Here is a 16,069-nt window from a genome sequence, read left to right on the forward strand (position 1 = left end):
ATCAAGAAATGTAAGAAACCATTTTTTCCTGTTATGTATTAAATATGGTCTATTCAAGGTCTTTGATTTAAAAAAACCCCTCAAGTAAACATCTGAACTGTACAGAGTCAGATATTCTTTGTACAGGTAGGTTAGAAATATTTTAATTATAGAATAATGTGTTTCAAAAATAGATCCAATGTGCTTTGAGGGGTAGATAAAATGGTCTTTCTGTCAAGAGTATTGCTGAATTACTGTTCTGTTTTATTTCAGTTTAAAAATCCCCTTATTATGCTTCTCCTGGCATCTGCAGTCATCAGTGTTTTAATGCATCAGTTTGATGATGCTGTCAGTATCACTGTGGTAAGGAACTAAAATTTTATCTTTGGGACTGCTTCAGAATGAGTGACCGCATGTACTTTCAACATCACGTGAATGGCAGTGTGGGATGGGATCACTTGATTCTAATTAATGACTTTGATTTGTATGCTGTCATTACATCTGTTTAGTTTGTGACTGGATTTTGGGGTTTTTTTGACTGATAGTAGTACATATTAAAATACATCAACAAATAATTATCTGGCTGCATCTTGCATCTTTACTCTTTCATTGGTTGAAATGCCTGTCTTTAGGCATTTGTTGAGAGGAGCAACTTTTGGTGTATTTTGTGTAATTTTTATCTTATATTATGCATTCATTTCAAATTCACAGAATCATCAAGGTTGGAAAAGACCTTGAAGATGATCTAGTCCAACCATTAAATTGAAACCAACGTAAGCCTTCTGTGAATTTACTTGAAAGATGTAATCTTTTAATACTTTAAAAAGAAATGTAACCTGAACTCTCTAGAAATAGCAGGAGAGAAGCTGAAATAATGAATTTTTGGTAGACATTTGCAGTTAAATAGGGTGCTAAACTGGTGAGCCAAACATAGTACTACTAAACATTTGTCATTGCAAATGACAGAGAAGAAAATCATAATCCCTTTGACCTTTGTGGGGTGATAGGCAATAACTGAAAATAGGGATTTCTGTATGATCAGAGGCAAGTTCTAGCTCTTTTTTGTCTTGGCTGACCTCCACACTCTCTATGTTGAGTTTTACTTTTGTAATTAACTCAAGGTAACTGGAAGTTTGCTCCTAACCCCTCTAATTCCTTAAAAAGAGTAGTTTTCTTTGGAAGATAAACTATGTAGCTTCTTTAAGAAAAACCATGCAATTTTGAATGTGAGTATAGTGTTAGTTTGGAATGGTTTGTTGTGTTCCTAAGTTGGATTTAGGTAAACTATTGTGTTATGAAATGTATTTAATTATTGCAGCTGAAAGTTGAATTATTTCTTGGTTTTTCCTTTGTTAGTGCCCTTAAGTCTGTTTTCTAACCCTCTTGAGCAAGGCAGTGAGAAGAGAATAGGGCGGTTAGTGTAAGGGAGCAGTAATTTCTGCATTCTGTGCTACAACCTGAGACGGAATCTTTCAGCAGCCTCATAAACGTTAGTAGGGGTGTCTTAAAATATGGAGAAAAAGTGTGGCTGAGTTAAAGTGCATCAGTTATGGTTTCTGTCTAACTTCTGACTAGCCTACTTGTTTAGTCTTGTTGCTATTAATGCCCACTTTATCACCTAGTGAATATTTGTTTTGCTTCATTTTCAGAAGATAGTGCAATTTTCCTGTGGCTGTATGTTTGTGCTCAGAGCCTTAGCAACAAAGCTAACTTGCTCCTAAAGATCAATGACGTTTATTTCTTTTGGTGGCAGTGGTGGCTTGAGCAGCTTTTACCATCTTTTTAGCTCTGCTGGTACAGATGTATTGTAAAACATTTTGATCTGGACTGGGAACTGATGAAGATTTAAAAAAAAAAAAATTACATACCTTTTTCCATTTGAAGGATATTTGCTTCTTGATGCAAGCCATTGCATGTAGACACAAGCTGAGAAGACTGATGTGAGACTAAGAATGCAAAGCTGTGTCAGGTAGCATGAACTGTAGAAGGTAATATATTGCCCCCAAAAGAAACACGTGTAGCTATGGTGGAAATACTCCATGGAAAGATGGAATATATTTAGTTATTCCCTAATATTCAGTTGGTGAGGCTAACGTTAGTATCACAGATAAGGCAGATTTACTGGGTTTGTGCTCGATTTAGTTAAGAGTTCTTCAAGAGAGATTTCTCTTGCAAAATGGTAATATCTTGGTTATTTTTTTAGCAGTTGCTGTATGTACTTTAAAGGCCTAATTAGTGGATATTGTGTTATGGTTCTGTAAGAAATCAGTGTAACAACGCAATTTGAGTAACAAATTCAGTTAATGTAACAAAACCCAATTTGAGAGTGTATTGAAGGGGAATATGACACTTTACACAAAACTGATCTTTGTTACTTCCTGTAATAGACTTCATTCATTCACTCACTTTCACATCACATGCTTACAAGCCCCGTGATGTTTATGTTGAACTGCTGTGACCAGAATTGTATGTAATATGGGGGACTATGAAGGCTTGCTATTGAGGCCTTAGTACTTGAATTATTCCTAATGAGTAATTTTTTTTTAAGCTTTTTTAGTTTGGGATATCTGGGATCTTGGCTGTTTGGGGTGTATTCAGTGTCCTGTCTCACTCCTTGGGAGTATTGGACAGTTCCTGAGTCTTGTCCTCCTCTTATGCTCCTTGCTGAGATATTTTGGGGCTCCAGACCTGTTCTTCAGCTTGGTACCTTACCTCTAGTCTTCAGTTTGTTCTTAGTCTTTCTGTTATCTGGTTATTTGAATGAAACCACATCCCTAATGCTCTGTAGCGGTTAACAGTTAACAAACACAGCATTCCTAACCTTTGTTCTGTTCAGAGAACACCATTCACACTTCATTCAGACCAATTTTTCTGTTTCCTTCATAGATCTCTGTCCACTGCTGTCTCTTGTTCACTGTTTAGAAACAGGGAGCAGAGGAGGTTTTTCTTCAGAATCGCTCCCTAGTTATTAATCTTATTTTTAGTAAAATCAGGTTATTGAGTTCTTGGACATCACTAGAGCAGATGTAAATAATGGCGTTGCTTTTATAACAGACTTGAGGGATACAGAGTGATTTTGAGCATGAGAAAGTTTGTTTCCAAATCATATTGTTAATATGTGGTAACAACTATGGCTGAGCAAAACCAAATATGATCCTTTACTTTCATGGCCATCTGGAATTCTATCTCACCCGCTTTTGTTTTCTTGCAGGCAATACTCATTGTTGTTACGGTTGCCTTTGTTCAGGTAAGACAGCTGTTGTCCAAATAAAATTACTGCTTTTATGTAAACTCTTCTATTTATAAGACTGAAATAGTTGTCTTGATGCATTGTGCTGTGAATGGTTGAGTAAAGAGCTCTGTGCTTTCATCCAAGTCTTTTGCCTTTTCTAAACTGCATGGTTTGTCCTATTTATTAACTGCATTGACATTTATGCATCTACATTGGTATTATACTCAGCCATAAAGGAGTACTTGTAAAGAAGCACTCAGAATAAGCAGTGTAGAAGTACTTAAATATTTAACTTCATATAAAACAGATTTTGAAAATGTAACTCTGGCTTCAATTTTGTACGGAAATTAAAAAAAAATAAAGTCTTTAAGTAACTTTCTAAGTCATAAAGTTGTGTTAATTCTGTAAATACACAGCTTTACTCTGTGTGTGTGTGTGTGCATAAACCAAAATTGCTTTGTGTTTGTACTTTATATCTTTGCTTACCTTAATTCTGTAATCTGTTTCTTGAGTTAGAGATGAGTTATGTTACCTTAGTTCTCCAGAGGCTAAGAGCATGATAATGATATTTTTGGTACTACCTTGTTAAACTGTAGAACTTAATCTTGTGTCTGATCCCTGGGTTTAGAAACATTACTGCAAGTATTACAAAGATCTGAAGATATTGAAGGAAAATGCAAAGGACCTCTGCTATTCTTTCAGAAGAAATGCATGTAGGCAAATCTGTAAATATTTCAGTGTTTGGACTGTATTTGCTTTTTAAAGTGTTTAATACAGCACTGTTGAAGGGCACCTGTTATCTGATTGCTTGGAATATTACTTTAATACAACTTTACTAGTAAGATAAATTTCAGTACATGTGGATGTATCTTACTGTTTTTTAAATTTTGCCTGTTTTAAAAAGATGATCTGCTTTATTTTTTTTTAAATGTCTCTGCAGGAGTACAGATCAGAAAAATCTCTTGAAGAGCTTAGTAAACTTGTGCCTCCAGAATGCCATTGGTATGTAATTGCCTGTTCTTTCAGTCCTAAATTAAGTCATATTAAGTTTAATCTGAAATGAGTAAATAAAAAATTTTACTGAACTTATCGCCTTTGTATCAAGCTCTTATGCTGACACAGAATGTGCTTTGCTATTGCTCATTTTAAAGATTGTTTTATGAGCCTAAAAAATTACTCCACGTTATTGCCTCTCTGAACCCTTCAGATGATGTTACTGATGTGTAACTTCTAAGAAGCAAGCAGCAAATTAGAAATAACATTTTGCTGAAGCCAGTAACATTGCAATGCATAGTCAAGAGTGTGAATGCTTTTCTTGGACAAAATGCCAGAGAAGACATTCTTAATGCTCTTCATGTCTTTACCTACAGTGTACGAGAAGGTAGGGTGGAACATACACTTGCAAGAGATTTAGTCCCAGGTGATACAGTCTGCCTGTCAGTTGGAGACAGAGTGCCGGCTGATCTACGGTTGTTTGAGGTATATGAGGCCTAATATTGCTTTAATATTTAATAACTTTTCTTTTTGTGGGACAGAGGGGAAGAGAAGATAACCATTGAATACTGAAGTGCAATAAGTGTTATTGTTTGGAATTCACAACTATTTTGATAGAAATTTTGAAATAGTTACTTTCCAAATGTAATTGTGCATTCTTAACAATATATGTAGTTTTTAACTGTAGGACATGAGAGGAAAAATTTTTCCAATTTCATGTAATAATGCATTCTTGAAAATTTTAGTTGTTTTTCCTCAATGTTAAACATGTTGTAAAATGGTTGTTTTCAGTCTGAATGATAAGATATTTTGGCAGCTGGTTGCAGGTTTTTTTAGTCTTTATTTACATTAATCTTTAGGATATAGTTTCAGTGTTCTCTGATAAGGAATATTAAAAAAAAAAAGTGAAATTGTGCCAGTGTAATCTTCTCTCTCTTTTTCATCAGTGTGTGTTGTTCTATCTTCCAGTTTACTAAATATTTAATTTGTAACTTTAGTACTGCTAGAAGTGCTTGGGTTGAAGCAATAGCACTAGAATAGTACTGCAGATTCTCTAAAAATGAAATGGAACGTATATATATTTGCCTTGCTTATTTTGATGGTTTTGGTTGAATAATGTCATGTTACTTTTCTGTCAGATTGGGCATCCTCAGGTTGCCCAGTATCTGGGCTATCTATCATGTTAAAGTAATTTTTTTGATATGATGAGCTGTATACCTAGTATATCCATGGTTGATACTGGATTGATCACTGTTCATTTTATGGACAAAGTCTAAATGAACTAGTTTGAGGCAAATTTGTGATGCTCTTGAGAAAGTTGTCTGGATTGTCTGTTGTCAGCCCCTGTAGTGTAGTTAATACTTGAGTGGGATTAGTTTTTGTGACTGCAAACACTTTCTCCTTCCCTCAGCAATTGTATAGTCTCTGCATTGATATGAAAGCGCTGTTGCAGCAACATCTACTTTCTTGCTCATGAGCTTATAGCATGCTGTGATAGCAGCATGCTTGAACCTCTTAAAAAGGAAAGCAGAAATGGAATTAGAAATTTCTCAACTGGCTGTAGCGCTACAGCAGATGAAAACTTGTGCCATCCTTATCTCAACTACTCTTGCAGATCATTTGAAAATAAGATCATGCCATCTTATTTTCATCTTGTCTCTACTGGGCATTATTATGGGGTGGTGGATTTAAAAAAAAATATGCATGAGACTATCTTATCAGAGAAAGAACTAGATCTCTTCTGCATATTCTGATTGATACTGTCCTGGAAAATTGTAGAAATGGTAATTAGGCACTGTTTACTTTCTGAAGCCTTTCATACATGTGAGAAGTTTCTTCGCTGGTCTAATCTTGTGGAGGCAATCTTGTTTTCCAAAACATATTTGAAGACCTTTTCTGGGCTAGGTTTTTTGTATGTTAATGAGTGGTCCATCAAGTTTTGTGGTGATCTTCTCTAAAGTCAGAATATTACATCAAGAGCTAACATACCTATAACAGTGTAGACTTTAAACACAACTCTTTTTGGCAGTGCTGATAAGTGTTTCAGAGCTCGTGACTAAATCTGAACAGTAGCAAAGTGGAATCTTCATCCCAGTTTCAGCTTGAAGTCTGAGGAATACACCACAAATACAAAATTACTGTAGAACTTTCTGGAGCTACTCATTTTTTCTGGCTTTGATTGAAAGATTCATTGCAGTTTTTGACAAGTGTCCCTCTTCCTTTATTGAGCCAGCATCCCTCTTCTAAAAGTGAGTACTGCACTGGTCACTATTTGAGAGAACAGCAGGAGTTAGAGGGGTTTGACTGATCAGAAAGCGCTTTAGTAAAGGTACTATCCTCTTTTAACACTGACTAAATTATTTTTGACCTAGCAGCCTGTGTTCGTTTTGTTGTCCAGCTAGAACTGGAGTGCATCAGAGTTATCATGCCACTTAAAAAAACCAAACAAACAAAATAAAACACCAAAAAACCCTCAACTTGAACCTTGGAGTGATCTGCTGTAGCATGGTGGTACAGAATGTAACATAACTGATCTTGTTTACTCCTATAAGTGATACCCTTTCAAAGAGTTTTGGCAATTCAGTTTTATTATACATCCTTTAATGCTGTTTTTCTTGAGAAGGTTATCTTGAAATTTAGTGATATGGTCACCAATAGTGGCTTCATACTTTTTAATAATGCAAAATTATTTTCCTTAAATTCTGTGAGCAGAATTTTATGATTCAGGCTTTGGCTCTGTTCAAGACCTATTAAAGTCAGTATGTTAATATGTACGAATTGATGTCAGCTGGGGAAAGACATTTCATTTTATATTTTACTAAGTTATTTTTTGTTTTGGATTATATTTATAGAACACACATTTTATTTTCTTCATCTGTCATCTGATTAATACAGACCAATTAATTTTTAGCTTTTCCTTCTCTAACTGCTCCCACGTGCTGCCAACCAAAAATAAAACCTAAACCAAAAAAAAGGCAGTTTCTGTTCCTCTAGTCTATGTGACTGTTGCCTGAATAGCATTTTTCCTATAGGGAATTTGTGAACAAAAACCACTGTATGAAATGGTTCTTGTTAGAGAGTTCTTAATGGACTGTGAGAGGAAGTGGACAGAGGAAGAGTTGAGAAGATAACGTGTGTGCACTTGCGTTCTCAGTTAATTATTTTGTTTGACTGAATGCATCACAGTTGCAACCTCTTGAATGGACATAAAATTATGAGTAAACATTGACTCTTCAAAGTGAGAGCTTACTGTATTGCTGCAATATTCTGTAGGAGTGCTTGTTGCTTTGTTGATCCTTAAAATATGGTCGATATTGACATGTCTTCTTACCATATGAATAAACTGGATATATTTTTAATGGTCAAAACTGAGAAACTTCTATTAGCGCTTCCAGCTACTTATGAAAGATTGTCATTTTTTTTACCTATTTTGTTTTCAAAGGCTGTGGACCTCTCTATTGATGAATCCAGTCTCACGGGTGAGACAGCTCCTTGCTCTAAATCTACAGCTCCTCAGCCAGCAGCAACGAATGGAGACCTTACTTCTAGGAGCAATATTGCTTTCATGGGAACATTGGTCAGATGTGGAAAAGCAAAGGTAAAATCATTATGGATAGGGAAGAATATTTTCCACGTTTCAACAATTTGAAGGCAGTTCTTTTTAAAGTTCACCTACCAGTTGAGAAATGTTCTTTAATGACTACATATATTTCGAGTTTTCTGAAACAATAGAAATGGAAATTTTTACTGGAAATACAGAAGACTTTACAGTGATACACTGCAGATCTTTTCTCATTGGTACTTTTTCAGACACTAGTTTAACAAAACTAATCTGGGGCCAGGAGAGCTCAAGTTTATAGGGAGCAGATGATGTGGAAGTCTTCTGTCTAGGATGTGGTATTTTGCTTCTAGAACTACATTCACGTGTTTGAAAATACAGTTGGGGCTAATGTTACATAGGTGTTACCCTTTTTGAGTTCCATTACTGGTAGTTACTAAATACTTCAGCAGTGCTCGGAACAGCCATTTGTTTCACAGAGGCAAAATGTTTCTTAGCAAAACTATTCCCTACTTGTGCCAAGAGTTAATTTCATAAACAAAACTAATACAATTGTAGCAGACTAAACAGCATTTGCCCACTATTTGAGTCAAAGCTGTCAAGAGCAACTGCTAACATTAAAAATTAAACTTCAGATTTGAATTGACTTTATTTTTGTGGTTTTTTTTCTTTTTAGGGGATAGTTATTGGAACAGGAGAAAACTCTGAATTTGGGGAGGTTTTCAAAATGATGCAGGCAGAAGAGGTAAGAGTGAATATTTAGAAGCAAAGTCATATATTATGTAAGTGTATATTTTATTCATGAAAATTTTTAATTTATTCTGTAGGCACTTAGTTAAACTTAATTACATTGCTTTTAATATTTTTCTTTCCTCTAGTGAAACAAATCTAAGCTCTTGAACATGAAAGTAGTAATTGAATTCAGTGCCACAAAATATCCATAGCTGACCTAAAAATATTAACTGTGAAAATAATATTCTGAACCTGTTCAATGGAACAAATGTCATTGCAATTTATGGAAGTGTATTTTTTTTCAAGTGGAAGTACGTTTGTGTAAATGGGATTTGTATGATAGGTTTGTGTGCTGCAGGTACAGGACTGTGCTTTCCCTTGATTAGCAGTGTATTTTGGGGTTATGCATGTGTCTCCTGCTGCTTCATGATCTCCACTTTATCCTTTTATAAGCTCCCTTTGACTCCCACAAATGCAGTACAGTGATCCACGTGGGAATCAAGTGCTTTGTGTATCTAGGGCCTTCTAGCTGCTTCTCTGGCTGCCTGACCAATGTAGGATCATAAGGAGACAGTCTGTCTCCAGCTCTCAGGACATGATCAGGCATGGTATAGGCAGCACTTTTTTCCCAGATGTTTACACTTCTGAAATCCTCCAAGACAGAGCAACTAAGGGCATTAAATGTGTCAGGAGTGCGTCACCGACCTCATGTTAGCTGCAGTGCCTTACTACACCTTTCAAGGGAATACTGCTGTCCAGTCACCAAAGTGGAATCCACTTTAATACACACGTGAGGAAAATATGATCATCTATTCAATAATATTTAGTTTGTATTGTAACAAGTGTAATTATTAATGGAAAAAACCCCAAACAAACAAGAAAACCCTATGTGAGCATTCTACATCAACAATATTCTGAAATGTCTGAGTATTGTAGGGTTATTTTTGATGTTTATATTACAGTAAACTAATTTTAACAGTAAAGTTTGAAGGTAAGAGCAAATCAATTGATACCAGCTTTCTCATATAGTGTACTACCTTTTTTCATAACTTGTTGAACAAAGGTGATTTTACAATGACCCTGTCTTCCTTTTTTTGCCATGCTTTCTATAGTGTAGTCCACCATATATTACTGTTAAAACCCAAACTTACTGACATCCAATGTAAAAATCCACTTTCCTGTTGTTGGCTTTTTGTTTCTTCATTAAAATTTTTGCTTCGTGTCCCCTTCTCCTTTCTATGCCTTTTTTTTCTTTGTGGCACCAGATTGTCTAAATATTTCCATAGTTTTCTGTTTGGCTGAATGACATTTTCTGCAGATGATTAACAAATTCCTTTTGAAATATAATTGGCCTTCTAGGGCTCTAATGCCTGTCTTGAAAAGGCGGTTTTATTCTTGCTATCAAGAACTTTTCGGTCTTTGAAGAAGTGCAGTGGCTTTTAGTCAACATGGTGGGTTTTTTTAATAGAATCTTTGGTATGACCTTTTGTATTAGATTCGCTGTAGACATCACAAAGCTCCCAAAGAATATTTCTAATAAATTTTTCACTTCATTCAAGTGTTCTTGAATCCTCTTGAATTCTACACAAGAATGGAACAGAGTAGTCTGTTTTCACAAAGTGAACATATGGGAACAGAGGGTGTAACTGCATCTTATTCACTGACGTCTTGAAATTTGCACATCTGAAGTGATATGTGATATAGTTCATGCTTTTTGACCTGTGCTTGTTAACTGCTGCATATTTACCATTCATCAAGGCTCCAAAGACACCTCTGCAGAAGAGCATGGATCTCTTGGGAAAACAGCTTTCCTTGTATTCCTTTGGTATAATAGGTAAGTGAATTTATGTAAAAGAATTACAAATTATTAGGTAACTGAAACTAATGTGCAGGCTTGGGAAAATGGAAGCTTGATCTCTCCTTTAAAATAGTTTGACTCCTCCTTTTATTGGTAATTTGAGTTCATGCCACTAATCGTTTGAAGATTACTAGTATGACATAACTTTCATCATAAGGGTGTTTACTTGCTTCTTCCTGCAAACATACTCTTCTACCTTACTTTTTGTCGTCTAACTGCTTCCTTTTAAATTGCAATGTGTCTTGTATTCTGATTCAGGGTGTGCATAAGTGAGTACCTTGCTGTTTGTAGGATTGGGCAACTTCACTGGCAGAAACTTTCTTCGCCTTTGGAATCATGCTTTGACAGTGAAAAAAATAATAGATTTTTATAGGGAGCACAATGATAAGCTTGGTTTTGGCTATTTGAGTTTTCTTGTCCCCATGAGGCTACAGTACATGCTGGTTTTATTTTTATTGTAATGACTATTTTCTTTATAGGAGTTATTATGCTGGTTGGCTGGTTGCAAGGAAAGCATATCCTTGATATGTTCACAATTGGTGTGAGGTAAGATTTTTGTTTTCAAATAGTGTAGATCATGCATTACAGCAAGTGCTTGAAAGCTAGTGATGTAATGTGCTTGCACACAGACTCTGCTTTTAAGTTCACATAAGTAATTAAAAACAGACTTTGCACTGTAAAAAAGCAAATTCATACTCACTTCTAATGATACAGTATGTTCTTGTCAGTCTCTTAAACTGTGCATTTGTATGGTGATTTCAGAGTGTCTTGTGAAACATCTGCAAACAGACAATAGAGTTGTGCAGTTTGAATTTCTGTCACCGAGTAAATAAAGCGGCATCAGACAAACTAAATAACGAAGCCTTGTGTCATGTACTTCATTAGCTTGTTTTTGGGCATATTATGGAAACTTAATCCCATGTGGTGTCTGCTGAGAATAACGCTGAATTTAGAAGATCTAACTCTGTACTCCTAGAAGAGTTGCTGAGTTGCTAATTACATGAACAGTGCATAAAGCAGAAGTGTTTCTTTAAATGACAGGATCAGACTCTGGAGGTCTACCCTTTTGGAGAGGGTGAAAAAAAAAAAAGGCACCAGGAACTGCATCTTTGAGCATTGTGTAATGAGTTATTGTGATGTTGTTTACACTGTTACCAGGTTTTTTTATTTGTTTTTTAAATGACCTTCTGTGCCATTCCCACACTTAGCTTGCTGCCACATCATGACCTGCAAGTAACAGCTGTGGATCAGTGGTCACTTGAAGTGGTGGCATTTCCCAGTTCTGTTTATTGCTGACTAAATTTATTCTTCACAATCTGGGCAGCTTTGCACAGTTCTAATCAGTGTTTTATGTAGGCAAAATAGATGTACAATTGATTTCTCCCTTCCCCAACTTTTCTTCATACTGTTGCATAAGTAATGAGTAGAAATGTCGAAGTTACTGCATTTTGTTACGGTCTTCAGTATCTTATAACGAATGGTATACAACTAGAATCACACAGTAGCTGCTTCCTTTCACTTTTTAACCTCAGTGAACAGACAGCTACAGAAGCAGTGTTGTGAAGTGTAAATGCATCATTACTGTGAATTCGTGTATGATGTTCTAAGACAAGATTTGTATATTTACTTTCATTGCAGTTTGGCTGTAGCTGCAATCCCTGAAGGACTCCCAATTGTGGTAACAGTGACACTGGCCCTTGGTGTGATGAGAATGGTGAAGAAACGGGCTATTGTGAAAAAACTGCCTATTGTTGAAACTTTAGGTATGACTAGATTAACTTAAAGATAGTATTTTGATACAAATGTTAGGAAATTAACAGAAATATTGATGACTAATGGTTAAAATAAATCAGGTCTGCTAGCAATGTGGTGGCATCTTTAAGACATTTCTAAATTGAAAGCATTTTACACAGTTAGAATTCAGGTATATATTTTTGTGGGCCTTCTAACTACTTTTTTTAAAATTTAACTGAAATAAACAGTCTTTCAGTTAATAGCATGCCACACTAGCAATACTCTAAACCGTGTGAGTGATGTATGCAGTGCTCTTTATGCATGTTTGCTCTAAGATGTTCTTGTTAAATAAGACTTGTAAAATGTCTTTGAAACTAAATTTTTGGTGTAAATTTAGGAATGATACTGACAGTTGGAAACGAATCCAAATTTTAATGTTAGCAAAAGCTTTGTAATAATAATGCACATTCAGGATGTTATGCTGCTCATGTTAAAGCTTAAAATCATTTAAAAACATTAAAGCTTAAAAACATTCTGTACACAGTTTCAGTCAAACATCTAAAGCACAGGGCATGGAAAAGAAATAGAAATACTAATTTAAATATTTCTGCTGCATCTGATTTTCTTTGTGCATTTGAAGACTGGAAATACTTTTTGCAGTGCCTCTAGCAGAGTTTCATTAGTGTCGCAAAGTGCTTTGTTGCTTCTGCAGTTCATGCTATTGTGTCCAAAAACATCAAGATACTGCAACGCTCTTTCAAAATACTCTTTTTCTGACTTAAAAAAGCATATACAAATTTCACATTTCTGTGACCTTTTCCATCTTATTAAAATTTGCAGGTTTAGTAGTAAGTCACACTTGTGTGACAAGTGTTGTGTAGTGTTAGATAGTTGTGTAGTGTTAGATAGATGTTGCACTTTTTGATAAAGAAGAATGACTGCTGTAAAGCAGGCTCTTAACTTTCTTCATCACCAGGAGTTGTAACTGAGATTTCAGCAATGTAGTTTGAGATACAGTGGAATAAAATTAAGGAGAGGTAGGGAATGGAAGCATTTCAGGTTAGTTGTGAATTTGGGATTTTAATTAGCTTTCTTGATTTATTGAACAAACTTGCAAAGAAGTTGTGCAGCTATTCATTAATAGTTGAAAATTGGCTGTCTTTGTTAAATCTCATTTTGTTTTTTCACAAAGACAGCTGCAGTATTTCTAGAAATTTGCTTGTCTTGAATACTTTTGTTCTTTGTTACATTATTCTAAACAAGCATTGTCTTATAAATGCTAATTGGTTATTTCAGGTTGTTGCAACGTAATTTGTTCAGATAAAACTGGAACTCTGACAAAGAATGAAATGACTGTTACTCATATTTTTACTTCAGATGGACAGCATGCTGAGGTATGTAGTGAGGCTCTTAGACTTCAATTTTCCTTTTTGCTTTGTTGTGTGTATCAGATGAAACATGCTTGAGTATACTGCAGGGAAAGCATCAGTTAAGGAAGTGTAAATTAGTTGCACCAAATTCCTGTTCCTCAACTTCCAGCTAATTCTGTTCTTGAGTTCATTTAGTATTGCAGTCTTTGAGCTGTGCTATTCAGGATTTCTCTGGTTACAGAGGAACTTTTTGTATAATATGTTAAGTCCTTAAATCTCTCAATGGCTGTAGGCCACAATAAAAGACAGATGCTGAAATACAGTACAAAGACAAGTTGGGAGATTGTGGGTTTTTTCAGTACAGAAGGTTGAGGCTATTTTGCTGTTGCAGGTGCCTAAAAATAAAAGTTGCATGTTACAAACATTTTAAATATGGATATCCAGCTTTTGGCTAAAAGGCAATTTGCTGTGTGAACCCTTCATACTGAATATGTACTGTCATTTTTTGCTTTTTTGTAATGAATGGAGTTGGAAGTAAGAGCAGGACATGAAACAGTGGTTGTTGAGTTTGGGGAGTTCCTGCAAAGACTGAAGTAAATGCACAAAAGAGGAGCAAAAGCAGCAGGAACGGAAAAGCAGCAAGGTGTGGAACTAGATGTGGTTTCATGGAGTGTTTTAAATAACTTATTAAGTTCTCAAACTCATCTTGATAGGGGTTTTTTTCCACATTACAGTTAACAGAGGGTCTTGTCATTGACTTTTGTAAGCATAAACACTGGCATTTTTTCTCACTATTTCCTGTTATTTACCTATGTTTGCTTATATATCCTGGTAATTATTTTTCTATTCTTAGAATTCTATAGGAATACATAATTGCTTTTTCTTTACTGATAGCACGATTTGTTTACGTCTGGTTCAAGTCAGCTTCTTTTTCCTAATTGAAAGAGAACTCGAAATGGCTGTAAAATGTGTTAGCTGTTAATACTGTAGATGTGAAGACTTTTTTAGGATCCTGGTGGGATGCCTGGTTTTGTGCACTAAAAATACAATTACTGTTTTTAACACCTCTTTGAGGTCTCATCTGAGAGGCTGTTGAACTATGTGGTTTTTTTTTTTCTTTTACTGGATGAAAGTAGGACTCTGCTCTGTACTTCCATTCCACTGCAGGGGGTATGCATTATTAACCAGGATAAAGACGAATTGGAGGAAAAAATTAGAAAGCAAAATAAAGAAGAAAAAAGGAAAGTGTGCCTAATACTGTAAGGAAACAAAATACACTGCATTTATGCAAAGGAATAAAATTGCTACTTTTTGAAAAAAAAAAGTAGTCTCTAATATATTTCCTTGAACTCGCTTGCCCTCAGAGTTTTTATTCCTTAATCTAGTACCTGCTACATTAGAAGCTGAGTAGGAGAACCCATTCACACTGAGTGAAATCAGTCGTTATGAATGGCCTTTTAAAAATTTTCTGTAGTTTCTAGTAAAAAGCTGAGATTAAAACAGTTTATGAACCTGATAAACATTGCATCCTGCCTTTGGCTGTTTGTTTTGCAGGTTACTGGAGTAGGCTATAACAGGTTTGGAGATGTGATGCTCGATGGTGAAGTTATTCATGGTTATAACAACCCATCCATTAGCAAAATTGTTGAGGTAAGAGATCTTGGCATAGAAAGGTTTTAATTGATGACGTAGCACAAGACTTTGTATGGCATTTACTTTGTGTTCTGTTTTCTCCCTTTCCTTCCTCATCTTTTAGGCCGGTTGTGTGTGCAATGATGCTTTGATTAGAAACAACACGTTAATGGGGAAGCCTACAGAAGGGGCTTTAATTGCGCTTGCTATGAAGGTGCGTACTTACTTGATGGTGCTTTTTGGGTTCATGGCAGGTGGGAAATGTGTAGAAACAAGTTGTGGGTTTGGTTTTTTTCTTTTCTCATTTTCTTCTTTTGCTTTGGGTCTCCTAGATTTGTATGGCAACTGCTAGTCTCCTGTGTTTTTTATCTGTTGGAAATCTTTGGGCATTCTGAAAGATGAGAGAAAATTATTTAGAACTGAAGTAAAACCTTTATTTTCATCTTTTGGCATTTAGTACTGTGTTTTTACCTGCCACAGGCTAATTTACCTGTTGATTATTGATTGTATAGTCTCTTTCCCAGTTTTCATCAGAAGCAGTAAGAAGTTGATAACTAATGCACTGGTCACTACAGCATTTAGAGTGCCCTTTAAGTGCAGGGCATGGGTAATTTGAATTGTGGACACTGATTAAATGTTTTGGACATTTTTTTTACGATGCCGTGACAGACCCATTATACCTACTGAGAAATGTGGCAACAGATCTTAGCACTTGATTTTTTTCTGTGATGGTGAATAAACTCAAAAACATTGAAAGATGAATGCATTACAGTCTTTCTCTCCCTGTGCAACTGAAGCCTGAGGTGTATCTTATGTTGCTGAGACTCATTCCAAGTCTCCAGTCTTTGACTGGAAAGGATCAGAGTGATATTATTTTGGCAAGAGCCCACAGAAACTGAGAAGAATAAGGGTCTTTCACATGAGTTACTGGAAAGGGAGGAAGTGAAGGAGTTGTGAAGCTTTATAAGTACTAAAAATGG

The 16,069-nt window shown here is 35.5% G+C and overlaps 1 protein-coding gene across 9 annotated transcripts in view; it reads left to right on the forward strand.

Moving 5' to 3' along the window:
* Positions 1 to 16,069, forward strand: part of ATP2C1 (ATPase secretory pathway Ca2+ transporting 1) — a 66,108-nt gene that overhangs the window by 34,689 nt on the left and 15,350 nt on the right. For all 9 annotated transcript variants that reach the window (XR_012625136.1, XM_074839914.1, XM_074839981.1 and 6 more), the window contains 12 exons: positions 253 to 342; positions 3,191 to 3,226; positions 4,152 to 4,213; positions 4,582 to 4,690; positions 7,647 to 7,802; positions 8,440 to 8,508; positions 10,254 to 10,329; positions 10,833 to 10,899; positions 11,992 to 12,116; positions 13,384 to 13,481; positions 15,012 to 15,107; positions 15,214 to 15,303. Coding sequence is in view for 8 of the 9 variants with exons in the window: in XM_074839914.1 (XP_074696015.1) it covers positions 253 to 342; positions 3,191 to 3,226; positions 4,152 to 4,213; positions 4,582 to 4,690; positions 7,647 to 7,802; positions 8,440 to 8,508; positions 10,254 to 10,329; positions 10,833 to 10,899; positions 11,992 to 12,116; positions 13,384 to 13,481; positions 15,012 to 15,107; positions 15,214 to 15,303 (1,074 nt within the window). In the remaining variant the exon portion in view is untranslated. The remainder of the gene's footprint in view (positions 1 to 252; positions 343 to 3,190; positions 3,227 to 4,151; positions 4,214 to 4,581; positions 4,691 to 7,646; positions 7,803 to 8,439; positions 8,509 to 10,253; positions 10,330 to 10,832; positions 10,900 to 11,991; positions 12,117 to 13,383; positions 13,482 to 15,011; positions 15,108 to 15,213; positions 15,304 to 16,069) is intronic.

Source organism: Strix aluco, chromosome 1 (genome assembly GCF_031877795.1).
Source record: "Strix aluco isolate bStrAlu1 chromosome 1, bStrAlu1.hap1, whole genome shotgun sequence".
In the NCBI taxonomy this organism is placed as follows: domain Eukaryota; kingdom Metazoa; phylum Chordata; class Aves; order Strigiformes; family Strigidae; genus Strix; species Strix aluco.